The sequence below is a fragment of the Dromaius novaehollandiae genome, chromosome 8 (assembly GCF_036370855.1).
Source record: "Dromaius novaehollandiae isolate bDroNov1 chromosome 8, bDroNov1.hap1, whole genome shotgun sequence".
Classification (NCBI taxonomy): domain Eukaryota; kingdom Metazoa; phylum Chordata; class Aves; order Casuariiformes; family Dromaiidae; genus Dromaius; species Dromaius novaehollandiae.
Genome location: NC_088105.1, coordinates 17,246,886 through 17,273,867, shown reverse-complemented (window position 1 = coordinate 17,273,867; position 26,982 = coordinate 17,246,886). Strand labels below are relative to the sequence as shown.

Genomic DNA, 26,982 nt, shown 5'->3' with positions numbered 1-26,982 from the left:
TGTTCTCACACAGTGTTATGTAGTGACAGTGTAAATAAGGTATGCATATTTGTTACTGACATTAATAAAACTGACTCCCGGGATCTGCGGTGTATGAACAGCTCTGCCATTATGCTCTTCTATGTGTTTTACTCGGGTGAACGCAGGCGGGAGGCATCTCTCCAGCACACCTTGCGCCCACATCACCTGCGGTAATGTGTTTTTCTCATTGCTGCAAAACTTGCTGTGTGTTTGCAGCGTGCGGCAACTCGGGGCGCGAGCCGCGGCAGGGCGCCGGGCGGGTCCGCGGCTCGGCCCTGAGGCAGGGAAACCGCGCCCGGGCCCAGCTACGCGCCCAGACCCTCCGCGAAGAAACCGCTCGTTTCCCGGCAGTTTCCGCCGGCGACGCGGCTTTGTCCTGCCGGGCGCAGGCGCGGCCCCCCGCCCCCGCCGCTCCCTCGGGCGCCGCGGCCCGGCCGCTCCCGGTGTAGCGGCGCGGCGCCGGACGGCCGCCAGCATCTCGCCCCTGCGCCCCGGCTCCCTCCGCTCGGCGGCCGCCGGTGAGGCCCGACCGCGCCTGCTGCGCCCCTCGCTCCGGCCTCGGTTCCCCTCCGCTCGCCTCGCCCCGACCGCGGCTTCCCCTGGCGGCGCCGCCCCTGCGCGCTGCAGTGGCGCGCGGCCGCCGCCATTTTGTGAGGGGAGGCGGCGACGGCGCCGCGCGGGGCGGCGTGGCGTGGCGTTCCTCGCCCGCGGCGCGGGCGTGGGGGGAGGGGGAAATGGCGGCGCTGCGCCCCGCAGCCCCGCGGCGCGGGCAGGAGGTCCGCGGGGGACCCGGAGCGAGCTGCGCTGCCTGGTGTCGCGCCGCCCGGGAGCCCCGCGGGCGAGGGTAGGCGGGCGGGGCGCCGCGGGGCCCGGCTTGTGGCGCTGCGGGCCTGCGCGGTGGCCGCCGGCGGGAGGCGGGTGTGCTGAAGTCCGCCGCAGCGCCGCCCGGGCGCTCTCGGCCCTCGCTGTGTTTTCAGAGAGGTTGGTAGCGGGAAGTTTTCATTAGGTGCCAAAAACTAGGTGGTGAAACCTGGGTTCTGGGCAAGCAGTGAATAGCCGTCACCTAGTCTCTTCGCTGCTTTCTGTTTTACGTGGGCGTCGTTGCTGAATCTTAATCTTTCTGAATCGCTCTGGGTTGCGCAGCGGGGAAAAAAAGCTCTCTGTAAACACAGAGGGTTTTGTGTATTTTTATAAAGGTGATGTAAAAAAAGAAGTTGACAGATTGGTATACAGAGTATGATTAATTCCAAATAAATTGCTTTATTTTGCATACATTGTTTACAGAGCGTATCATACCGAAAGAACTGCGTACCAAGAGATTTGTGAGCGCACTTGGCGTTTCAGAGTCGGCCACTGAAAGGTGTAGAATGTAGAACTGAAGGTTATTTATGCGCGCTCAATTCTGCTTCCTTCTGTTACCACAGAGACTTGGCAAATGGGCCCTGTCGGTCTTTGCTCTCTGACGTCTAGACAAACAGAGCTGAATCCTAAACAGATCTCAGAGTTTACAGCTTTTTCAAATCTGGGTGGACTTTCAAAGAGGCGACAAAAGGTGTGATCTTGGAATGGTGCCACACCAAATTTCACACCCCTTTCAAAAATGATGCTGTTTTTCTTGTGTTTTTTTTCCCCCTAATAGCATAGAAGAACAAGTTTTGCTTCTGTATCTCATTTTAGAAACAACTCTTCAAGGATTTAATTATGACTCTCAAAATGGAAAATTTTCCAGACAGTTAATGAAAATCTAGTGAAGTTGATGTGCAACTGCAAATGTCTAATAATGAGAATTAACTGTAGGTGGATCTGTCTGTATTATACCGTGGTTCCACTGTTACTTTAAAATACTACCTTACATTGCATCGACGTTATTAAGACCAAGATCATTTTTTGTTATTTTGTTATCTTGTTCCATGGATGTTAGATTAAACAAGGCCATTTCTAGATACTGTCAAAAATCAAGAATCAGTGTCTGGGTTTGAAAATATGTTTTCTTGATTATAATTTTTTTTTTTGGCAACAGTAATTGTTTCTCAATGATAGTCGTTTCTAACAGCGGTAACTATTTTCTTTCTAGTGTACAGAAGCATGTTTTTACCGCGATCTCTTAAAGTCAAGAGGAGTGCTGATGAGGACGAAAGTACAGCTAAAAAAAATAAGTTGTCTTCTGGAGAATCTTTGTTAGAGGAGACCACAGAGGTCCAAGATTGTAAGTCTGCCACAAAAGAAACTTCTGCTTCAGGGTGCAGTTTGAATGAAGTTGCACAAGAATGCAGAGAACCTGTAGCTATTCCATCAGATCTTGGTGTTGCTAATACATCTTTGGGAAAGGACAACCAAAATACTGATGAAGACAGCTCTTTGGAAGAACCCATAAAATCCTTCAGCAAATTGCAGCGCTGGGCAGAACCTGGGGAACCCATATGTGTTGTCTGTGGTCGTTACGGAGAGTATATCTGTGATAAAACAGATGAAGATGTGTGTAGCTTGGAATGCAAAGCCAAACACCTTTTACAAGCTCAAGAAAAGAAAAAAAAGCTAAAATCTGACCAACTCATGAAAGCAGAATCTCAAGCAGAAACTCTCCTTGATACATCTTATTCCTATAAAGATCACTCCTTTATTTTAGGTTTGCAAGATGAGCAGATTAGGAACCTTAAATTGCAGTTAGGTATTGCTGTCCTGGGCCAGCAAGTTCCAAGACCTATTATTGAATTTGAACACTGTGGTTTTCCTGAAACTTTAAACCATAATTTAAAGAATTCTGGCTACGAAGTTCCAACTCCCATCCAAATGCAAATGATTCCTGTTGGACTACTGGGAAAGGATATTTTGGCTAGTGCGGACACTGGCTCGGGAAAAACAGCAGCCTTCCTGCTCCCAGTTATTATGAAGGTTTTAAAAGAGGTAATCAAACTTTGCTTGTTTTGAGAAAGTGGTTTGTAACTTTGTCTCCAGGTTTCTCAGTGTAATTGAGAATGTAATTACAGTGGTTTTTATTGAAATTCAGTAGTTTATTTTATTTTGATTGATGTGCATTGTTCTTTTTGAGAGGAGAGCTGTTGATTGTTTTTAATGACTTTGAATGTTTTTTCGCTCCATGATCATGAAAAAAGCATCTCCATTAACAGTTCTTAACAAGCAAAAACTGTGTATCAGGTAAAGTAATTAGACTGTGATAGATTTCTTTAATGACTTAAAATAGAAAGTGAAAATAATTCCAGGCATTCTGTATGTCAGCTGCTGCTATCTCTTGATGTATCAGGTGGCTGAAAGAGATTTTTTTGACGTTTGCATAATTTCACAGACTGATTAATGTTGGAATTTGTTCAGCTGACCATCATATAGTTAGAGGAATTCAGGTACTATAATTTCTCAAATCTGCTAGTTCTTTAAACAGTTTCCCACAGTCTCAAAGGGGGGAAATCAATTAAGAAAACTTCTGCTTCAGAAGGATATGAGTGTATAATGAGGAAATAATGGCAAATAGTGTTCTGTACCATGTGTATGATTTAGTATTGCTTTAGTATTTTTATTCAGAAGAACAAGAATATCTTTGAAAATTCTGGACCTGATTCTCACTGATGTTTTGGACTATTTAGATGCCTTATATATATATGTATATATATGTATATTTTCAAATTAATTATTTAAAGATTATTTAATCAACTCTTTTAATCTTCAAAGTACTATAGCATTAGTTTTAAGAATGGGAGCATTATGATTAAAGTCTGCAAGACTGGTTATGTGCTTATAATAACATGTACAAAATTAAGGCCTCAATGAATAATACTTCACCTTAATTTCTCTACCTGCTGTTCTGTACTCTTCATCTTCAGGATACTTTACAAGTTAATGTATATTTCAAGAAGGGAGAGTTTTTTGTTGTTGAAAATAATTTTAACTTAGAGGTGAGGCATTCATGAGGAATCTGGTGATGAGATAATATTTGACAGTCTTGGCTTCTCATTATCTACTTGGATACCTTTTTTTGTGATGGTAAGTTAAGCTGAGCACTGTTGCCTAGCTGAAAAAGCCCCTTTTGAGATGGTGTTTTAGCTATGCACTTCCTATGATAATGCAGTGGCAAAGGAACAACCTCTTACTGTTGATCATTTGTAAATATTCCGGGTGAAGAACAGAAAGAAACAGATACTATCCAGAAAGCTATTAAGTAAAAGTGTGATTATAGTATCAATATATGGGAGAGCTTTGCTATTTGTTGAACAGGGTGTTTTAAATGATGGATGATCAGTATTGCTGAAATAATGTGTCTTAGAGCAGGACCATTGTTCTGCCATTTTTCTGTTTTAGCTTATGTTCGTTTTACTTTGTTGCTAGATGCTAACTGGATTTGGGAAACTGTATTAACTGTGTAACTCTGACCTAACTTAACGTTTGTACTTACTCAAAATGGTGTGTGAGATGATAAAGGGAAATATCCTGTGCCTGTAATATCAAGACTTTTAAAAACTCTTTCAAGGTTTCTAGAGATTCAGGTGGCATCCTGTGTGTTGAGTTCCTGTAAAATTTATTATGAATTACTGTTGTAAATTCAGAGCAATAACTAAAATAGAAGAAGGTGGTCTTTACAAACAGTTCCATGCTTTGTGTGCCTTTTTTTTTCTTTTTTTAATTGTCAGGAAGCTATTTTAACACTGCACTTACATATGCATTAATTTTTGTTTTCAAAAGTTGAGTAATTGAGGGATTGACTTTTTTGGTATATAATCCCTTTCTACATTTTGTCTTCAGTTCGGATAGAAAGAGTATTAGCAGTCTAACTGCATCCCCAGTAGCTGCACTACGTATTTATATTTTAGTGTTGGGAGATTTAATCTTGAAAGCTTTTACCTAAATAATAAAGCAATTCTATGTTCAACACTTTTGGTTTTGTTTTTTTCTTTCTCTAGACTGAAACGCCATCTGCACTTATTTTAGCACCAACAAGAGAATTAGCAATTCAGATAGAGAGACAAGCTAAAGAACTGATGGCTGGTTTACCAAACATGAGAACAGTCCTCCTGGTAGGAGGATTACCACTGCCACCACAGCTTCACCGTCTCAAGCAAAGTGTTAAGGTAAGGACTAAAGCGTGGAAAGATCCTGTGATAATGTTTTAATGGCATTCACAGAAAAAGAAATATTACTTTTGACATGTATGGACACAAAATATTTGGAGTTTTTTTTAAGTCTAAACTATCAGAAATAATTGTTAGCTCCTGAAAATTTTACAGTATTTTTTAAATGTTTGACTTCTGTTTATACATATAATAGCTTTATTTTTGAAAGAGTTTATTTTTGTGCGTAATACTGCTGCTTTCAAAGAGTGAAATACACCATTTTATTAGATAAGGAATTGTAAGTTACATTAAAAAAGAACTTTTTTTAATTGTGGGTTATGTTGCTGGTATTTAGAAACTTCCATTAGAGTACTAAAAGTCTGTCTCCTTTTGAGGCTTCATAATGTATTAAGTTACCTGCAGAGGTTTCAAGACTCTAACTTGAACATAAATAATTTCACTAATTATTGCCCTGCTCATGAATGTGCTGTAACCTTACTGTTTTTCTAGGATAGTCATCTTTTCTTTCATGGAGTTTTTAATGCGTGTTATTTTTGTTGTCTTTTTTTAGGTTATAATAGCAACACCTGGAAGACTTCTAGAGATTTTAAAGCAAAGTTCTGTTCAGCTCCATGGCATAAAAATTGTAGTAGTGGATGAAGTAAGTTTTTAGTTATTGGGGCTGTATTGTCTATAGAGAGGCTATTGAAGACCCAGTGTGGGTGCCTAGTCAAACTGATTAAGTATATAGAAAGTACATTATAAAGATGAAATATACATCTTAGTGTTAAAAATTGAAGTTTTCTGTTATGTGAAATGTGCTTGAACCATGCATGCACTATTGGTTATAAAAGACTTGCATACTTGACAGCCAGGGAATACTATTAGATCAGAGTGAACCAGTTGATTTTCATTTTCTCACTTGGCTTTTCTTCTAAAAATATTCCTCCGTTTGGATAATTACATGCTGGTCATAACCACTATGGTCCTTATGTCGATTCAAGTTGAAGATTCTGTTGTTTATTGAAAAATCTGGTACAGATCTAATATTTTTTACTCAGGTGGATACCATGTTAAAAATGGGTTTCCAGCAGCAAGTGTTGGATATTTTGGAAGGTATCTCTCATGATCATCAAACCATACTGGTGTCGGCCACGATTCCAGTGGGCATTGAACACTTAGCAAATCAGCTTCTGCACGATTTTATAAGAATAATGGTTGGAGAAAAGAATCTGCCATGTTCTAATGTTCGCCAAATTATCTTATGGGTGGAAGAACCATCTAAAAAGAAAAAACTGTTTGAAATACTAAATGTAAGTATAATGTTTTTTTCATATATACAAATTATCCATGTGTCTTTACACACCTGTGTCAGGTTCTCACCTTTGATTCTAATCTGTATGTAGTGAAAAGGTGGAATGAGGTTAAGTACATAACTGCGCTATTTCAGTAGTTCTGCAATAGAAGAGGTTTGATGGCAATTTTAGGGATTTTTCCACCCCTGTCACACTTGCCTCCTTTTGTGCAGCAGCAAATTGGATCTATCACTGGCCCCAGTTAAAAAATAACTGGATTTTCTTGGCGGTTCACAGTATGGTACCTCAAAGAGTTGTGCTGGTATATCTGTGAATTGGAGAGGAACACGACTTCCTTAAGCAGTTACAGCTGCTTTATGGTCTGGGAGTGGTTTGTCATTTTAAAAGTCATGAAAGAAAGCTGCTTTAGTTCTTTGTAACTTTTTTGTGAATATTCTGTTTATCAATAATAAGGGCCTTAATCCCTTATGTATTTTTTTTTATGAGTACTTGGGGGAGGCAGGGGATCTTGGCTGAGGTTATGCAAGAAATAAATGGGAGTCTTTAGCTCAGCTTCAGAACTTACAGAAAGCCAAAATTATCATGTAACATTTGAAGGAACATAAAAGAAAAATATGGGTTCTAATTCTTATGAATCCTTTTATGTTCCTTGATGTACAGATTTGTGTAGTTTTAGTGCTGATATCTTGTTCCTTCTTACCTAGAATTTAAGAATATTTATTCATCCAAAAGTGTTGTTAATACTACAGAGATAATGAGCAGCAGAAATTGAATCCAAGTTGCCGATGATGAGCCATGAACTGTTGTAGTGCCTTTTTATATAAACTGTTTAATTATACAGGATAAGAAACTCTTCAAGCCTCCAGTGTTGGTATTTGTGGACTGCAAACTAGGAGCAGATCTGTTGAGTGATGCTGTTCATAAGATTACAGGATTGCAGTGTATATCCATGCACTCTGAAAAGTCTCAGGTGGAAAGAACAGAAATATTACAGGTTTGTGCCTCCCGAAGTCACATGGGTTTAATAGATTTGAAATGGCTAATCTTACTTTTTTTAAAGGTGGTTTAATTTGAATGAGTTAGGTCAAAATTTGCTGTCACTTATAGAATGATTCAGAATAATACATCAAAACTTCTGCAACTACAGTTCTTGTTTTCATCAGATTGTTGTTCTCTGGGAAGTGATTTATAGCATATTTACTTCTCTGTTAATTGCATTTCTGTAGTAAAGCCTGGCGTGTTGTGGGGGGGGAGGACGACAAGCAAAATTATAGGTAATAATTTTGTTTTAAATGTAGGTAAACACTGGGGACTATTTCTTAGGTTATTTGCTTTGAATTTGGAATTTAAGTATGTATTTAATTGATGCTTTTTTATTAAAATTTTGGTTTTGGTCTCTCTCTAAGCAGTTCTTGGTGAATGATACTCTGTGTGACCCATTTAAATTAAGAACACAGGGGGGCTTTTTTTTTTCTTCTGCAATAGAATAATCCCATTGGGCATGTTTTGATGCTGTATAACCAACTCTAACCTGTGCTTGGAGAGGTCCAAAATGCAAATAAGGAAAAAATAAGAGAAGTAACTTCTGTTTTTCTCCCCTGGCAGGGATTACTTCAAGAGAAGTATGAGGTTATAGTAAGTACTGGAGTCCTTGGACGAGGACTTGACCTTGTCAATGTGAAACTGGTAGTAAATTTTGATATGCCTTCCAGTATGGATGAATATGTACATCAGGTAAAAAAAAAAAAAAAAAAAAAAGAAAAAAAAAAAGAGTTGCATGAATTATTTACCAAAGCATTCTTTTAAAAAGCATACTGAAATGTACCACATCTAACTATGGAAATTTAAATTGAAATATACAAATGTAAAGATGATTTCTATCTTCAGAAGATTGTTCCTACAGGAAAGTAAAGAAAGGTGCTTGAATATCTCTTCCAGGAGTCTCTTGCGTAAAAGCCTCGTTTTCTGGATCAGAGTAGAAATAGTAAAGACTGATATTGCTCTTCAGTCACTTATGTCTGCACTGTTATTCCTCTCTGCTTTGTGCTCTCTTACAGCATTTTGCTTATACAGAAAGCAAGATTTACCTTATTTTTACTATCAGTGGACAAAACGGGCAAATACCCCTCTTTCTGCTGCAGCTTATCTATACTGTGGGATATGCATGTAATACAGAGAGGAATTTAATCTTGCATTTTCTCTTTGTTCCCTTCTCCCACCCCCGTATCTCTCCTCTGTCTGATTTTTCTGTGATGTGCCTGAGGACTTACTGTGTTAAAGAGAAGAGGAAAAAAAAATAAAGTGATATGTGCTCTGTGTGTGTATGTATGTACACAACAGTGTAGCTAGCAGGTCAAGAGAACTGATTATTCCTCTCTGTTTGGCAGTCATGAAGCCACAGTACTGTAGTATAGTGTCCAGTTTTGAGGCGCCCAGTACAAGAAGGGCTGACAAACTCCAGGCATTTCAGAGAAGCTCAGGGAGCTGATGATGCATGTGACGTGGAGAGAAGCTGAGAGAGCTAGGCTTTTGTGGGCTGGGAGAGAGAAGGTTGAAAACAGGGTTGAATTGCTGTCTTCCAGTCTGTAACAGATGGTTACAGAGAAGACAGAGCTGAGAGGCAATGGTCACATGTTGCTTGAAGGGAAATTTTGACATGATACGTTCTCACAGTGAGTGGTTCGCTAGTGGAACCAATTGCCTAGAGAAGTTGTGGAAGCTATGTCCTCAGACATGCTCAAAACTTGACTGGCAGCGTCCTGAGCCACCTGATCTAACTTTGAAGTTAGCCCTGTTCTGAGTAGGAGGTTGGACAGGGTGGTCCTTCAAAGGTCCTTCCAACCAGAATTATTTGGTGTTACTAAATACAGTACTTCTCTCTGTTTTTAACTACCTTTCTTGTAAAGTTCCAAAGAAGTAGTAAGTGAATGAAAAAAAAATTGTAGTAAAGAACCTAAAAAAAACCATCAAAACTATACTGATACTAAAACACTATTTCTAAGTAGAGAGTCTTCGTAGATTCTCTTCTAATTTGCACAAGAGCTTCAGATAATATTGAGAAATAGGCATTGAAAGTAAAGGGTTTTTTTGGTGGTGATAATTGTGCATATCCTGCTTGAAACTAGATACGTGTATGCGGCATTGCTATAATAACTTTTAAAATGTTACTTGGATTAGGTTTACTGTAAGCATTTAATTTGATTGCCTGTAGGTTATATAATGCATCTCAGTATCAACATTAGACTTCTGGTTTGTCTCAAATACAAGTATTAATTTTGGATACATTTAAACCAAAGCTTCAAATCTGCATATTATGAATTCAGGAATTTTTCAGAACTTTGTGCTTAGGGGATGAGGTACAGAGACTTGGCCTTGTCATTTATATTAGTTATTGAATACCTAAATCTGTTTTATAACAGAAAATAAGGAGATGTGAAGGAGTTCCCTTTAATATTGATAACTGAAAATGAACTTTTGTTTTTTTCAGGTTGGAAGAGCAGGGAGGTTGGGTCACAGTGGAACTGCAATTACTTTTATCAATAACAACAGCAAGAAGCTCTTTTGGGATGTTGTGAAGAGAGTAAAACCAACAGGCACCATTCTTCCTCCACAGCTGCTGAATTCCCCATATCTTCATGACCAAAAGAGAAGGGAACAACAGAGACTTAAACAATTACAGAATAGCCTTGTAACAGGAGACAATATTATGGACATTATTAGAAAACATGACAAAAATAATTCTCAGAGGTAGTAGAGGTGCATTTATCTTAGGTAATTATAATGAAACTATGATTAGAAAATAAACATGGAATTAGGGTGTCTTGTATCTTGCTTTTTTTAAAGAAGCTTATATATACAGTTTTTTAAGGAGTCTTATTTTTGTTCCTCTTTATTTTGAAATACAAAATATTGAGGGTTTGTATTATAGTAGTGCCTAAAAAATAATCTATGTAAGCCTTTTTTTTTTTTCCAAAACCAGTAGTCTTGGGTCTTGCTTACAACACAAACGGAGAAGATATTTTGCATTTTGTTTTAGTGTTTCTGAATAACCATTTCAGAGTTCCTGTGAAACATTCTTTTGGTAATTTTTATACCATTATACTGATGCAAGAGGTTTGTAAAAGAAGAAAACATGCCTTAAAAACTTCTTCTCCCCGCAGACTCCCCCACTATCATAGTGTTGTACTACTTATCCAAATCCTGAGACAGGTCTACTTAAACTAATCGCTCAAGTCTCAGTCTAACCAAAATCAGAATACCACACTGACCTTTCTTCTCTAATGCATGCCTTTATTGCAGATCAAGATGTCCAGGTAGTTGGATGTTATCCTTAGGCATTGCATTTCTGCTGTTCGGTCAAGGGGCAGCAATACGATAGAATGACGTTGGTATCAAATTAAATTTTTTGGAAGTTTTTTTAAAAAAGTTTAAAAGCTTAGTAGCTGATTTGTTTCAATAGAGACAAAAAGAATAGTTTGAAGTAGTATGTAGGTTCTTTCTCACTGCTTGTGGCACTGTTGCCTGAAGTTTTAACCCCAGCAGCTTTATACTATTACTGTTGACACCGCTCCCAGAGCTTCTCTTGCAATGGATATAGATCAAAGGCGTTTTGGGGATGGAGGGAATGCTGTGTCCATGCTGGTGCTGTCTGTGAATACATACAATAACCCTGCTTTAGGTGAAGGAATCAAAAGGGCGCTTCTGTAGTGTCTGTTAACTCTTGTAAATACGACTTCAATTATTTCCCATGCAATGAGTGCTGATGCCCTGAAATACCGTGCTTAAGATTTTTACCATTTTTCTATGCAATATTGCTACTACTTTAACATAATCTAATATGGGGAAAACAGCTCAAGTTTTTCCTGCCATTTTTTTTCCCTCTGCTTTGTCGTTTGTCTCCCTCTGCTGGATTTTTTTTTGAAAAATACCAAGTCTTATTTAAAAAATAGTGAATGAGCAAAACATGTACTCTTGTCGGGAAGGGATTAATTTTAACTTTCCGTGGTGATTTAATGAACCACTATTTGACAATCTTTCTCAGCCTGAAATCCTCCCAACTTTTAAACGCTATGAACTATATATATATTTTTTTCCTCCCTTAACATCCAAAACGACCTCGGGTACCCCCGTGAAAGCCGCTTCCCCCCGCGCCGTCGGCACAGCCCTCATAGCCGCCCGCCCAACCCCGGGGCAGGCGACAGCGCGAGCCCCTCCCTGCGCGCGCACGCGCACTGCCTCGCGCACCACCCTGGGCGGGGCGGGAGCCTTTGCCACGCCCACCTGGGACGCACGTGCTCGCGGGGAGCCAATCCGCGTAGGCGCGGCGCATTCGAAATGGAGCAGGGAGAGGGTGAGAGCCGCGGCCGGTGCGGAGCAGCGCGGAGCGGAGCGGCAGGTGAGGCGGCGGGCTGGGCGGGCTCCTCGGGCGTCCCGCGGCGCGAGGGGCCGCGCTTGGGGAGCCGCGGGGCCGGAGGCCGCAGGCCGCTCCCGGAGGCCTTGTGCTAGGTGTGTTTTAGAGCTCGAGCAGCAGGAATAGTTTCAGGCGGGTGTGAGGGGTAAATAGGTTCTGGTTGGAGGCTCCCGAGGCTTTCCTCACGGCGTCTGAGCGGCGGAAGCTCTGCGCAGCCGTGAAATGTGGGAAAGCGGGCGTAATCCCGCGAATGCTGAGAGTCCCCCGAAAGCTGTAGCTGAAAAATGTAACGTTAAACGAAACTTCCGTTTGAGTAACGCCTAGATCCCTGCTTCCGCCCCGCCTGCTGTCACCTCGCTTCCCCCCGCCCCGGCTTCCCTCGTTAGCGCTGCCCGGAGCCTTGAAGGACCTGAGGGGATCCAGGTGAGTTCCTCTCGGCCTCCGGTGGCAAAGCAATTGCAGGTGGCAAGTCTGTAGTGGTGGTGGTGGTGTCAGACCTACAACACTCCCATGACCAAGATCTGTGTGCAACAGTAGAAAGGATACAGTACTTCTGTATACAGGTAGGAGGTATGCAACTTTCTAAATATTTAAAAGTAAAAGACCAATGAGAAACACTTTGTACAATTCTTTTTATCTGCTAGTTGGGTTTCTTTTGCTATATGTGTGTACACATATGTACATGTAATATACCGAGTTAAAATAAGACCCAAGCCTATTGTACTTGTCATCCTTATTTACTGTCCTGTTCTGATAGTTGGCTATCAATCCTAAAAAAAAAAAAAAAAACCCAAAAAACCTCCTTTCTGCATTTACAGATTTCCTGTCCGATGTTGTAATTTTATTGTTCTGTTGGCATCCACTAGTTGTGAAATACCGTGAGGGTAAATGGTTCTGAGTGAATGGAGCAGTGATCTTGAATTCTGTTTAACTAGGAATCATCGTAGGTCAATCGGAAGAAATGTCTGTGGTGTTCTTTGTACCTGCTGCTGCTTCTTTATGGTGTTTGGTTTACCCTTCAACACAAACTGTATGACTTGATAAATGGAATCAAATAGCCTGCTACTGGCTGAAGCAGTTATTCTTCTATAGCTTCTGTATGAGGAAGATACAACTCTTTTTTACATGTCTGAGGGGAAAGGGAGATGCTTTTTTTCCTCAAACATTAAAAATAAGTATTTACTGCAGTATATATGAAAAGCTCCTCATACGCTGAAAAATAACTCACATTGGCTATAAGCACAATAAGAATTTTGCGTTGTCTTTTCAGATTCCATGAGAAGGAGCACATAGAAGTGGAGTTAATCTTTCAGGAAAGATGCCTAGTATTTTTTTTAAATCCTACCACTAAGTTGCTGGAGGACGAAATGCCTATTTACCCAGTTCCTGCAAGAAGCTGCTCTGAGGCGCAGTATGCTACTATTATACAGAAGAATTCTTCACAAAATGCCTTTACTAGCAGCAAAAAGTTTGGGCGACAACTGAAATCGCAGGTGTCAGAGGAAGAAAAGGATAATCTACTTTCATGTTCTCAGAATAAGGCCAAAGAAGTAAATAGGACTTATGTGATTTCTGCCTGTAAAAAAGCGGCTGATACACCAATTATGTTTAAACCTGAAGATAAATTCATGCTCCAGAGGAGAACTAGAGCAAGCAAAGAATCAGTTGGCAGTGGTGAGCAGTTGGATGAAAAAACAGCACAGGACATGGAAAATATACAAACAGAGAAAAGACTTGCTCTGCAGAGACGTGTGAGGACTGACCCCACAGAGAAGAGTAAAATAAATCGGAATGCTGTGGCTGGAATAGAAAATGATGACTCTGCTGCTGCACAAAGAGATTACAAGATTGTCCTTCCATCAAGTAGTAGTAGTAATGATACCCATTATGCTAAACCAAGCTGTAAATTAGCTGAAGGTCAGTCAAATACAAAGAAGCACTATAATCTGAACAGCAAGGATTCACTTAGCAATATTGATGGTCTATCTGAAAATGACAGCTGCACACACTTCAAATATAGGACAATCACTTCTGATAAAAAACTTCAAAATGAAGTTCTTAGATCAGCACAATTGGTTGCCTCAAAATATACTAATAGGATACCAGGAGAACAGCTGAGTGAAAAAGGCAATATTAATAAGGTAGCTGGAAAAGAAAGGTTACAAAACTTAATTATAAAACATAACAGTTTGGAAAGGCCAAGGACACCAAGAAAAGATACAACAGAAAGATTGAAGCTTACACCAAAGCATAGCACTCCTCAGGACATCAGAAATTGTTCTATATCTGCTTCAAAGAAACAAATACCTCATCCTCAAATTGCAGCAAAAAAGAAAATGAGTGTACCCAGCTCTCTTTCTGTGAGTAGAGGTGCAAAAGCAGAAGAGAATGCAACATATGTACTAGCTTTTAAGGAAGAAACTCTAGCTGACAGCAATAGCACTGAGAAAGATATTTTCAAAGCAGAAAACAGCAAAGTGACTGTAGCTGTACGTGTACGGCCTTTCAGTAATAGGTTTGTATCTTGGATTTCTTTCTGATGTTAAAGAATAGCTTTTATAGTACATGTTGATGCCTGCTTCCTATTTTCTGAATTGTTTCAATTACTGACATGCTAAAGAATTATAGTACGTTATAACTTCTCAAAGTAGCAAATACTTCGTGCAGTATCAAGCTAAAGATTTTAAAAAGAGATGAAATCATCATTTTATAGTTGTCTGGGGCTATTTTAAAATATTCACTGCCTAAAGCATTCCAATACTTTATTAAACGAGATGTTCAATTCTTTAATAATGATTCTTGCAGTCTTTTCATATATATCATAGTAAAAAGGATTTTTAAAAAGCTATTACTCAACTTTTTATTTTCCATAAGGAAATATGATTGAAATCACTACCTTACAGAATGTAGCTTATGTTTTTAATTTTGTTCCCCCCCCGCCCTTTCTATTCAGAGAGAAAAATGACAACACTTTCCCTGTGGTCTCCATGAGTGGTTCAGAGACAGCTGTACAAAATCCGGACACAAACCAAGTTTACAGCTTCAGTTATGACTTCTCATTCTGGTCTTTTGACAAGTGTCATCCTAATTTCGCAAGCCAAGCAGTGATTTATAGAACTTTGGCAGTGCCACTCCTAGAAAGAGCTTTTGAGGGGTACAATACTTGTCTTTTTGCTTATGGACAGACTGGTTCTGGAAAATCATACACGTAAGTTTCTAATAATAATTGTTAGAGTTCTGTAGGAGCCAATTGTTATGCAATGTCTAATCTTTAAAAAAGATCATATAGAATAAATCTAGTAATTACTGAATTGGGTTAAAATCTTTTTACATGTTTTAAAGCCAATTAAAATATTAATATTTATAATACAAATTTAGACAAAGCTGTAGATTTTTTTTTATATTTATCTGTCCCTGATCTCTTTCTAATTCCAGTGAAGAAAATCAAAGCTCTTTTCAAAGATTTCACAGAAGAAAACTCTGTGTTAATGTGGAGAGTGCTTTTGTTCACCACTGATTATCCTGTGTGCATGTTATGAAGTACATTATGGCATGTTATGGAGTACATCATGATTTTTGGACAACTTAATAAGCCATTCAAGTTACAGTTGTGATTGTTCAAAATTAAAAGAAATGAGATCCACATGTTCAAGTGCCACTAATTATTTGAAATCTATTCTTCATACACTCACACCCCCATTCTGAGGTTTTACAGCCGGTTCTACGACATGTATTTTTCAATAGAATGCCTTGTGAACCTTTTTCTTTCCAACCATATGTATTTAAGTTCTCTATGTGCTTTATAATTCCCACAAAGTACTATAGAATTTGCAAAGTAGATTGATGAAAAACTTTTTGTTAATCTTCAACTACACATTTTAAGAGTAGAAATTTATTGCAATAAATAGGATTCCCACTTAAAAAGAATGTCCTGCCTCTGTCTAAGTCCTATTTTTACTTTTATTGCTTTATTTACCTTGTCCTAAAAAGATTTGATCAATATTGTCGTCTTGTTTGCCGTTTTGCCCCCCCACCCCACCCAGCCTGGTAAACTGTTGTTTACCTTCACCCCTATGTATTTTCAGTAAGGCTGAAATTGCTGCCAGTAATAACTGTGCCCTCAGGTCAGGTCTCCACTACACACTTCTGCTGACAACTGTGTTGTGCAGCTGTGTGATGAGCTGGGACTTGACTGATGTAATTGAATTAGTCCAATATACTAGTTTTCTGCAGTGGCAGAGCTAGACAGGACACAGCTGTACTGGAGATGAAGAAGAGCTTGCGTTAACTATGCTGGCAGGATGCAGAGAATATAAAATACCTACATGTAGGATATCAAACATCTGTAGGCTTATTATTTAATTTGACTTAGTGTTCAGTTGTTCTAGGGTTTCTGTTTCACTTCAGCTTTCAACACGCTTCTCTGTGAATGAATCACAGAATCAAATACGTTGGAAAGGACCTCTGGACATCAGTTTGTCCAGTCCTCCACTCAAACAAGGGCCAGCTTCGATCAGATTTTTTCTGTAGCTAATTACTTCTGTTACTTATGTATTCTTACGGTAACAATAGAACTGTGCAATTAACAAAACTACAGTAATTGCTATAAAGATTTAGAAAATGGAAGGCATGTATAAAACATGGGTTTCTTGTAACTACAGAATGATGGGATTTGATGAAGACCGAGGAATAATTCCAAGATTTTGTGAAGATCTCTTCACCCGAATTGCAAAAATGGACAAGCAACAGGTACTATGGTGTTTATGCTATTGTGCTAATATTGAGTTATGAGGAGATTGGTGTATTTCAGTGTTTTGATATCTGTTTCATTCTTTCATTTTTACCCCTTAGCACTGATCTGCTTATTAATGCCTATATTCTATTTGCTGATTTAAGTCTTATTTCTGCTAGTGGACCCAATTAGCAATATTCTCTGTATAGTCCAAATTGATGTTATGTTTTTATTCCTTAGTGATAAAAATGCAAAAAAGAAATATGTACATGATATTTTTGATGTCACTAGGCTGGGCATTCTTTTCTACATACATTGTGTCTTACAAGATAATGACAAAAATAAAGGTAAAAAGAAATCCTAGTTGGTCCTGTGTTTTTAGTGGAGGCGTATAAAATAGAACTCAAAGCACAAGGAGAGTTCATCTTTAAACATTGTTATATATCAATGTGAAATACAATTTAATAGTAGTATTCCTGCTGCAATTCAAAAGACAATTCAACTATCCTTATCTGAATTTTTAAGACTTTAAAATTTTCATTGTAAATTTTAAGTTTTGTTTCATTTTCTGTTTTGAGAATAGATCTTTGTTAGTAAGTAAGCCTATAGGAAAGAGTGGTCTTTGGGGGGCAGGGGGAATGTTTACTCTGACTACATTTTGATTTGAGTTCCTTGCTACAGCTATGGTATGTAGATTTAAAAAGACAGAGCTGTAATCTTTTCCAGAGTGTTTTAAAGAAGGGTTATATTCTGTTTCTCCCAAAAGTCATTTGTGTAGTAATGATAAATTTAGGAAATCATAACTGGAGACAAAAGTAAAATTAAACATGTATATATCTTGTTGTATATTTCTGGCTGTACTGTGGATCATTTTTCATGATCCGTTCAATCTCAGCCAGTCTGCATATGCTTTTTGTATTACTATTTTGAATGTGTGATTACTTACATAAATATATCAAAACTCAAAATACTACATCTTGCACCATCACTGTCATGGTCACAGTAAACAGCCTTGTAGTTGTTTATAGTCTGCTTGCATAAGCACATTCTAGGTGCATTATATGATTTCATACAGCTGATGTGTCACTTCAGCATAAGATTAGGAGGTTTTTCATAGTATGTAATAAGGCTGGAGAAGCATTAGAATAGGTTGTTGTGAGGGTTTTGGAGGCGTTAGTGGATGCTTTTCATGAACAGTCTGAACAGACATCTGTCAGGAATGACCTGTGTGTAGTTTGACTTGGAGTAGGGGTGCACTGGATGGTTTTCTAAGGTCTCTTCTAGCTCAGTGGTTCTATGATCAACTGCATCCATCAGGGAGAAAGTTATCAAAATGTTAGCAAGCAACTAGCCAAACTGATGAATCCACAATTGAATTGAATCAAAGACGAGAGTTTGGATAATGTTTTCTTCCCTGTGGAAATGCAGCAAGAGTGTCCTTAGAGCCACCCAACAAGCTAAAATTCATTTAAACAAGTGTGTGACACCTAGAAGGTGACTTGGTAAATACACACTTCAAACGTGCATGCTGTATATGTGCATACAAAACTATTTATCTCATGTATTAAGAAGAAAAGACCTAAACTGCAAATGTAGGTACACGTGGAGTTTGTTTTTGTGGCACTTGTCAGATACACTTTCTTTTTCTGTCAGACTGTTGTTAAGGTTTTTCTAAGACTGAATTTCTAGTAAAGAAAGAATCCCTTTTGAGGAGCCTACTCAACTACAGTACAACGCTTGAGATGTGAACAGTGCAGTTAAAGCTGTCCATGGTAATAACACCAATCACAATACTAGGTTAGAAACCCTGAATGTTTTTTTTAAAACTATAAAAAGGATTAGAAATTTTTATTTACTTGGATAAGGAATATCCAATTCAAAGCACGTTGGTGTCTAAGGTTATTTTTGTACTTTTTTTTATATATATATATTTTGCCTACGTCTGTAGGGACTGACTCACAGGTCAGTAGAGGTTGCATGCTTATTTTTAGTGACTCAATATGCGTTTGCTAACAGACTATAAAACAGCTGAAGAAACAGTCAGTTAAGTTTATGCAGACAAACTTTTCTATTTTTATCTATTCCAATTTTCTTTAACACTTTATGCATGACTTCATGGTTTTGAATATTAATACCAATCAACTCATAATATTTTAACCTTTCAGTAGGTTAACAGATGCTGAGAAATTTAAGAATGCTATTGCTTACTGAATTTGGCTATAGAGTATAACTTCTAATAAATGCAAAGCTACCAGATGCAAGTTTGCTGTCCTTTGCTTACACATTGTGAATAAGTGATTCTGTTGCCACAAATCATCTTGAATCTTGTATGTATTTCTGACTTTAATGATTTGGTTTTGCTGCAGTCTTCCTTGCCTTGTAAGCAAAATTCCATTTATAAATATATTCCCCCTAAACTGCTGGAAGCATTCAAAGGAAATATGTGTTTTAATGGAAGTCTGTTTTTCAGTACTTCTAAGGTTGCTGTGGCTATTATCTGGTTTTATTTTTCCAATAGGTAATCCTTTTTCTCCCATGTCAGGGCATTGACACCACCAGTCAATGCCTTCTGTTACATGTATGATGTTGTAGAAACTGGGTCCCTAAGGGAATGAGGCTACTGCAGGAGCAAGCAAAACTGTTTATGTACTGAAAGCCTGATGCTGACACCTCTGAGGCAGATGAATACACATTTTTAAGCCTAATGTTTATCATCTGAGAATAGGTGGGGATGGAATTCTCCCTGGGTTAGGATATCGTTTCTCTTCAAAAATCACTTCAGTTTAAAGGCTTCTGACACTGAATTACCAGCAGCATCTGGTAATCTGTGTCTGTTTATGAAACAGAAATGGTGATGAACGTGTATGTTGCAGACTATATGAATAATTCTTTTCTTTTTTTTTTTAAGATTTTGTATCATCTTGAAATTAGCTATTTTGAAGTTTACAATGAGAAAATTCATGATTTGCTCATCTTTAAAGCTGCAAGTGGACAGAAGAAATGCCCAGTAAGTTGTCACTCACAGAAATATGTGTATATACACTATCTCAAAGTAGTGACATCTGTTCTCTAAACAAAAAGGCACAAATGACAAGTGATCATTGCTTTTTTATCTAAGTACTTTACACTGTTGTGAATAACTGGAGTCAAATAAAAAAACCCTCACTATATAACTTCAAGCAAAATCTTTTGTACTTAAGAACCGCTAAACCATAAATCTTGCTGAAATAGAAACAAGACAGGTCAGTAGGCTCTCAAAGCTGTTGTTAACATCTCCCCTTATCTGCAAAAGGAAGAAGATATCAGCCTTTATAAAAAGACGCTAATAAGAAGTCTCTATTCCATCAAGTTTTCTGTGCTAGATAGTTCGAGTTACATTCTTGTAATTTGGTAGCATTAGGAGGCTGCCATTGCTGTAATAAAGTATTTTTCTAAATTTATTTGACCCATCAGTCTCCTCAATTCTCAGCCCTACTGAAGTGTCCGTACACTTTCTGAAAATATCTGTGTATTGCTCATCTGCTGCGATGTCTGTTTACCATTTAATTGCAGTCAGTAGTATATTCACGGAAAATTGTTAATATTGGCAAAGGGAGAATCCCTCTTCCCCCCCCCCCCCCCATTTCCTCTGTGCATCTATACTACCCAACTACAGAAATTTGCTTTCAGACAAAGAACTTGGGATCAAGGTGGTTAATCTCTTTCAAATTCTTTGCCCTAGGCAATCCACTGCTTAGAGCCATAGGGCTGGCAGGAAGTTCCACTCTTCTTTCCAAGAACTTTGGAGGAGGGAAAAAACAGTAATAATGAAAAAACCCTCAGGGACACTATATAACTAGTTAAGCCAGTTCTTAATGTTTTTGTATTAGCATCATTATTTAATACAAATTTCTGAAGCTTATGATTTTACATATTCTAAGTTCCTTCACCGTATCCCTGTTGAGTTTAAAAACACAAACAAACCCCACTGTTTTTTGGAGTGTGTGCTGGCCTCTGTGTGCAAGTTCTGGGTATTTGAAGTCAGTGGCACTACAGTCATAGAGGATCTCTCTCTGAATTACCCCCCACACCTTTTTTCTTATCTATAATAAAAGAAGAAAAATATCTTTATCTTCAAAGGCAAGAAAGTTCTTTGTTTCTATATTGAAATGGTTAATTTAGGATAAATATTTTGGTATCATCAATTTACGATAGGCTATACTACATTCAACTTTCTGCTGAAATAAGCCCTTTATCCTAAACTTGAGACTTACCTGGACCATTTGTACAGAGATAAAGACTATACCATCTTGCTTACAGTGGAAGTGCTTTTGTTAGTGTTTTTCAGTGGTTTTGAGCTAAGCTTCTGTTGAACTTGGAACCATGAAATAGATTTACATTGCTCTAAGACCTTCATGTTGTGGCAGCAAAATTTTTATGTAAATCCCTTGTTTAATATGTTAGACTTCTTTTGTGTTTTATCTGAATGTTCTTGCACAGTTAGCTCTGTAAGCAATGGTCTCATGCAGTCTACTGTTATTTCTCATGCAACTGTAAAAAAAAAAAAAAAAAAAAAAAAACAGTTGATGGTATTTTCATGAAAATTGTTCTAGATAATTCATTCTGAATTTTATTGGTGATGAACTTCATGCTAGAAAAACTTTCTCTTAATTAAGAAATTCCTGGTCGTTATGTCGAATTCATAAGTTACTAATGAATTTCCCTCCTATAATTATTCTTACCAGCTCCGTGTAAGAGAACACCCAGTGTTAGGACCGTATGTGGAGGACCTGACTGTGTAAGTCTTAACTATTCTCATTTTAATAAATGTATTGGCTTAACCCTGAAATGGTGTTCCAGTTATTATCCTGAGGCTCTGTGCAAGCTTGTGTATTTGCCAATGGATTTGGCAAGATCATAGCTCCCCCTAGTTCTATAAAAACTTACACCCAGGTCTAGCTTAGCTTGCTGTGTTTCCTTTTGGCTTCAGCGCAACAAATATGCGTGGGAGTCTTGACCCAGTTTGAGCTTTCATGGTATATTTGTATTTTGTGTGTCACTTAGAAAATATTTCAAAACTCAAGCAGCAGGGAACAATATAAAAACAGTCTGAACCCAAACTTTTTTTTCCCTCTCCCCTAGGAATGTTGTCAGTTCTTATTCTGATATCCAGGTAAGACTTTCTTCGTTACTAAAAGTGAATGCAGATATCTTCCTTGCTCCTTCCTTTACCACTGAAAACTAAATTTCATGGATGGGAAGAAAATACTTTATAGCCTGCCCAGGATTCCATGATATTCCAGCTGCTTATGAAAAGTAATAAGAACAGTACTCCCATCATGGATCTGTCTAGATTCAAACAGACAAGTGTCACTGTCTTTTCACGTGATCATCTCAAGTTTTAATCTCTCCCCTATAGAGTCATCATTTGTTATTACCTTTGTTTGCAAATGTTTTAAACTTCAGTTAACTACTCAAAGGTATGTTTTGTTCTTTATATCTCAACTTCTCTCTCTTACAGAGTTGGCTTGAACTAGGAAATAAACAGAGAGCAACAGCTGCTACAGGAATGAATGACAAAAGCTCTAGATCTCATTCAGTCTTCACCTGCGTCATGACGCAAACAAAAGTATTGCTGGATGTTGTATTTTTAATTATCTGTTCAAATATGTTTGTGGAAAATTCCATTTTGTGTGCTGCCTAGAAATTTGTTGGGAGAGAACATAAAAGTAAAGGACAGTGACGTTAACATGGTTTTCTAGAAAGCAAAACTTGTTTTATTTTACATGCTTTGATGAGTAGACTTTAATGCCAGTGTGCTTATACGTATATTTATAGCAGTAATATAAATGTCTAGGAGTAGTTCCAGGCTTCTGAGTGTCTTTTTGAGATGTGTCTGGAAGCCAAATTGGGGCCAGACCTTATTTCGTATTTGTGCCAACACATCTTGGTTTCCAAGAAGACTGGGCTATGCAAGCTGGAAGGCTCTGAGTTCCTGCAGGTGACAGGCTGTGAGGGAGATGCAGTAGGTGCTTTCTGCTCATTTTCAGCACGGTTCAGTGAGCAAATGTTTCCTTGCTTCTGGATACCTCTCTCGCTCATGTGCATCCATGATATAGGGACACTGCAACTCCTCATTTGACAGATGTATGAGACAGAGCCTAACTTGGAGAGATGAGCCTAGAAACGGAAGTGAAATAGATAGACTTCATCAGAAGTCTACAGACTGACAGTTTCTTCCATTCACAAATAACTTGCAGGTCTTTTTTTGTTGTTGTTTTTGGTTTGGCTTCCCCGCCCCTACCCTCCTCCAGTTTCATAATCTGTTTTTCCTTCCTCCTTCCCCTCACCATTCTCTCTAGTGGATTATTTCTTTTCTCCATGAGAGCTAGTCCAGAGGCTTTTCCAGTCACTATTTACCTGATCTTCACTGATCTAATTCATAATTTCCATGGGACTATATAGAGGCAATAGTCAAACTTAAGTAGCAAACTGTAGTTTTGGCTGTGTGTTTTTTCGTGCTTTTTGTGCTTATTCATTTGTTCCACTGTAAATGCTTGATGCTATAGTGTGAATGTCATCTTCGAGTTGTACATTAAGGCATCCTGTAAAAAGTAAATGGAATTGTCATTTCTGCTTATTCTCTGCTTTTTATTTTTGTTTGAATGCAATGATCTCCTTTCTTCCAGGTAGAGTTTGTGGATGAAGAGCAACGTGATCGTAGGATTACCAGTCGCATAAATCTAATAGATCTAGCTGGCAGTGAGCGCTGCTCAGCTACTCAAACCGTTGGAGAAAGGCTGAAGGTAAATCAGCACTGGAAATCTGTGAAAAAAGATTGGTTCTGAAGAGCATCCCTAAACTCTGCTACTCCAAAGCACCCTCACCTCCCAGGAATTTTCTTGGGAAGTGCAGGCATCATAGAAGGACTTGTAACCCTCAATACTACTTATAAATATTGCGTAGCATTTTGTCAGTGAGGGCAGGTGGCTCTAATGCGTTATTTTGAAAGTGCGGTATGGCATGCCGAACGTTGCTTAGGAGGCCGGTGTTCCCTATGCTACACAGGCCTGAGGATCCTTTCAAAGAAATTAGGAAAAACTGCCAATATGAGTAGCTGACTTTCTAAATCATGATTCGCATGTTGTGCAGATTCAGAGCTTGCCTCTTTTCTTGGCATTTGTCTTAAGTAAATGGAGTTTCTAATAGGAGACTTTCAAGCTGCCTTCGTAAGAAGGTCTCCAGTTCTTAGGACTGCCCACTTTAAAACGTGGGTCTCTTCTTTCTGAACGAAGATCATCTGGGATACTATTGCAATTTTTTAAATCAGTAGTGACATTTAATATGGTATATCTGTATCACTGAATAAGCACAATTAAGTCAAGAGTACAGTCAATAACATCACACAAGAAAATACAACTGAATTACAGTTTTATTTTTGTTTCATGTAGGAGGGTGTAAGTATTAATAAGTCACTGTTAACCCTTGGAAAGGTTATTTCTGCACTCTCTGAACAGTCTCAAAATGGAAAGAAAACATTCATTCCTTACCGAGAGTCTGTCCTTACATGGTATGTACATTTCAGAATTACTTACGTAGAAATAAAGGCCTTTGCAGATTGTGTTCAGGAAACATCCCTTCCTTTACCTCATATATATTGCAGAAGTGGGTTGATATGAGGAGCAGAGAGGATAGAATAATTACATCTCTGATCAGGAAGCTAGTGCATTCACAACCCGTTTTCCTTTATATGCTGCACAAAGAAATGTGTTACTACATTTGTCTTTTCTGACAATTTCCTCACCTTGTTGCTGTTCCTTTTCTTTGTTACCATGGAAGTGATTCTGTGTCTCTTTTGGCATCTGTTGAATTCTAATACCTTTTAAATCTTTAATGTTAAGAAACTATGTTCTTCAATTATTTGTTTGTTTTGTCATCTTGCATCAGAAACTTCAGTTTCATACTGCTGCTTGCCTTATCAGTGACAGGCTTGTTAGAGAGTGGTTAAGCTGATTTGAACTAAGGCAGAGGCATTTAGGTCATGTGGCTTGGCACAAAACTCTCATTCTTACAATGCTGCTAATTCCAGAATGACATTCAGGTAAAGACAAAACCTCAAAAATTGGAGTTGTTAGAGCAATTCCTATGTTTCTGCACCCAGAGCAAGCGTTCTTTCTGCTTAGAAATCCCAAACTTATATTTCAAAGTGATCTATGGAGGGAAGAAATTAGCCTGTTGCATCAGGTAAAGAACAGATAGGACCTTGGTTTGGATTCTAAGTAGCTAAAAATTGCTTTCAAATAAGTGGCAAAACCCTAGATATTTGGTATTAAATCTGTTCAGATTAAGAAATCTGATTTTGCTTTCCATACCGGGGAAGGAAAATGACTTACAGTTTCATGTCAAACAAAGGTTGTTAAAGGAAAGTCTTGGTGGAAATTCCCGAACTGCTATGATTGCCACAGTCAGTCCAGCTGCCAGCAGCATAGAAGAAACACTCAGCACTCTTCGCTATGCGAAACAAGCTTGTTCAATAATCAACATTGCTAAAGTAAATGAAGATGTGAATGCCAAACTAATCAGAGGTGAGGCTGACATCTGAAGTCTTTGAGGTTGTTTTTTTCCCCTTTGTATGTGTTTCTAACTTATCTTTCTGTAAGAGATGTTATTATCAATAACCTCTTGTGGCAACTGATCACTTTGTGGTTTCTTCACTCTTAAAATGTTTCTAGTCAAGACTTCTAAAATACAAATGTCACTTTCTTTGAAACAGTTTTGCTGTTTCATTAACTTTTTAATAAATGTATTTTTATAAATATTTTGGAGTGCCCCGATGACAAACACTTGTACAAGTAATCATATGTATAAATCTTATGGATGTGAAAGCTTTAAATATGTTCACCTCCGCTGGAAAAGAATCTAACTCATGAAGTTTTGTTGCTAGAGCAAAACTTCAGCTTAGTCAGATCAGAATGAATAAAAGTACCATTGAGTATAATTTTTTTGTTGTTTTTTTCTTAAAAACCCACTTCTCAGATGCTCTATGATTGAAAAAAAAAAAAAATTTCTTCCCTTCTGCTTTTCATGTGCATTCCTGCAACTACATTAAACACAACCTAGGATACATATATTTTTTTAATGTAATGCTTCTCTGTGAGCTTTTTGCCAAGTTTAAGGTGATATCTTGGGCTATGTTTGAGAACTTTGAATAGGAAAAGGTATTTCGCTTTTAATTAAATGTCCTGATGAATTTTTCAGAATCTTATTGTAATATCTAACCCATATTTTGTCTGCATTTGTATATGTACTCTGTGTGTGTGGTATGTCCATATAGAACTGAAAGCTGAAATTGAAAAACTGAAGGCAGCTCAGAAAAGTGCTCAGAATACTGACCCTGAAAAATACCGGCGTTATTTGCAGGAAATAACTTCTCTGAGGGTAAAACTGCACCAACAGGAAAGGGACATGGCAGAAATGCAAAGGTGGGGCAGTCGCTAATGTCTTTTGAACTAACTAATGGTAATATCATATGCCGGAATTTTTCTCCTAAGATGTTAAGTCATTTTCTCCCTAATATATTAAGGGCCTGGAAAGAAAAGCTTGAACAAGCAGAAAAAAGGAAATTAGAAGAAACAAAAGAGTTACAGGTACATCTTTTTTCTTCCACTTGATGTTTCACTTCCAATCGAAGATTGTATAGAAAATATATAGCATCAGCAATCTTTGCAGAAAAGCTAGAATATTTTCAGCATTTGATTTCCATAATACTGTTCTTTGCACTTACTACTGTGACTTTTTACAAAAATTTTAAATAAATTTTTGACTGCACAAAATAAATTGTTTTTTATGCTGAACTCTCTTTTTTCTAGAAAGCAGGAATTGCATTCAAAATGGACAATCGTTTACCAAACCTTGTCAATCTCAATGAAGATCCCCAGCTTTCTGAGATGCTGTTGTATATGATCAAAGAAGGAGAAACTACTGTTGGAAAGCATACACCAAATTCAGGACATGATATTCAGCTTTCTGGAGTGCTAATTGCTGCTGACCACTGGTACGTAGTATTCTTTAAAGTTGCCCTTTTTATACTTACATGAGAGTTAAGAAATATTTTCTTCTGACACTTGCCCCTGCTTTTGGAGTCACTCTTCCTTCTGGCAGTAACAAAATGACTTACTTTTCTAACCAGGACAGTTATTTTTTAGGGATATCTTCTGTACCGTTCAATGTTCAAGGAAGCTTCCTTCTATTTCCTACTAGAAATCTGATAACTAAGAAAGTTTTAATTTCTTTGTCTGTTTTGTTAATACGGTGAAGTTTTCTACTTGTGCAGAAATGCTTGAGAAGGAGCTAGTCAAATGTGTGTGATAACTCTTTTCAGTGTAATGTCACAGTTATTCATGTAACTGTGAAATGCCTTGACAATTTTCACTTAAAACTGGAAGTCAGCAAAATGTATATATG

The 26,982-nt window shown here is 38.2% G+C and overlaps 2 protein-coding genes across 6 annotated transcripts in view; both read left to right on the top strand.

Moving 5' to 3' along the window:
* Nucleotides 1–404: 404 nt before the first annotated feature.
* Nucleotides 405–10,216, top strand: DDX59 (DEAD-box helicase 59). 4 transcript variants are annotated; one of them, XM_064515786.1, is made up of 9 exons: nt 653–1,002; nt 1,446–1,573; nt 2,096–2,925; nt 4,932–5,099; nt 5,653–5,742; nt 6,143–6,394; nt 7,239–7,391; nt 8,003–8,131; nt 9,885–10,216. In XM_064515786.1, exons 3-9 carry the CDS (start codon nt 2,107–2,109, stop codon nt 10,146–10,148), a joined length of 1,875 nt encoding a protein of 624 aa, XP_064371856.1. In that variant the 5' UTR covers nt 653–1,002; nt 1,446–1,573; nt 2,096–2,106; the 3' UTR covers nt 10,149–10,216. The 4 variants fall into 4 exon arrangements, with proteins under 4 accessions (XP_064371855.1, XP_064371856.1, XP_025974946.2 ...); XM_064515785.1 differs by lacking the exons at nt 653–1,002; nt 1,446–1,573 and adding an exon at nt 405–539; XM_026119161.2 differs by lacking the exon at nt 1,446–1,573.
* A 1,470-nt stretch (nt 10,217–11,686) lies between these two features.
* The window catches only part of KIF14 (kinesin family member 14), a 35,421-nt gene continuing 20,125 nt past the window's right edge, over nt 11,687–26,982 (top strand). Inside the window, exons 1-15 of one of the 2 annotated variants that reach the window (XM_064515784.1) lie at nt 11,687–11,792; nt 12,194–12,230; nt 13,078–14,322; nt 14,761–15,015; nt 16,469–16,556; nt 19,448–19,546; nt 21,264–21,316; nt 21,661–21,691; nt 22,040–22,147; nt 23,208–23,324; nt 23,970–24,088; nt 24,931–25,103; nt 25,853–26,000; nt 26,102–26,165; nt 26,388–26,572. In XM_064515784.1, the coding sequence (XP_064371854.1) occupies nt 11,732–11,792; nt 12,194–12,230; nt 13,078–14,322; nt 14,761–15,015; nt 16,469–16,556; nt 19,448–19,546; nt 21,264–21,316; nt 21,661–21,691; nt 22,040–22,147; nt 23,208–23,324; nt 23,970–24,088; nt 24,931–25,103; nt 25,853–26,000; nt 26,102–26,165; nt 26,388–26,572 (2,783 nt within the window). In that variant the 5' untranslated portion in view covers nt 11,687–11,731. The remainder of the gene's footprint in view (nt 11,793–12,193; nt 12,231–13,077; nt 14,323–14,760; nt 15,016–16,468; nt 16,557–19,447; nt 19,547–21,263; nt 21,317–21,660; nt 21,692–22,039; nt 22,148–23,207; nt 23,325–23,969; nt 24,089–24,930; nt 25,104–25,852; nt 26,001–26,101; nt 26,166–26,387; nt 26,573–26,982) is intronic. The other variant, XM_026118965.2, reaches the window with a different exon arrangement.

Excerpts from the sequence above, each read along its gene's own strand:
- DDX59 (XM_064515785.1), top strand. The coding sequence starts at position 2,107 with ATGTTTTTACCGCGATCTCTTAAAGTCAAGAGGAGTGCTGATGAGGAC. Across the intron at positions 2,926-4,931 it reads TTATGAAGGTTTTAAAAGAG|ACTGAAACGCCATCTGCACT; the intron begins GTAATCAAACTT and ends TTCTTTCTCTAG. Across the intron at positions 6,395-7,238 it reads AACTGTTTGAAATACTAAAT|GATAAGAAACTCTTCAAGCC; the intron begins GTAAGTATAATG and ends TTAATTATACAG.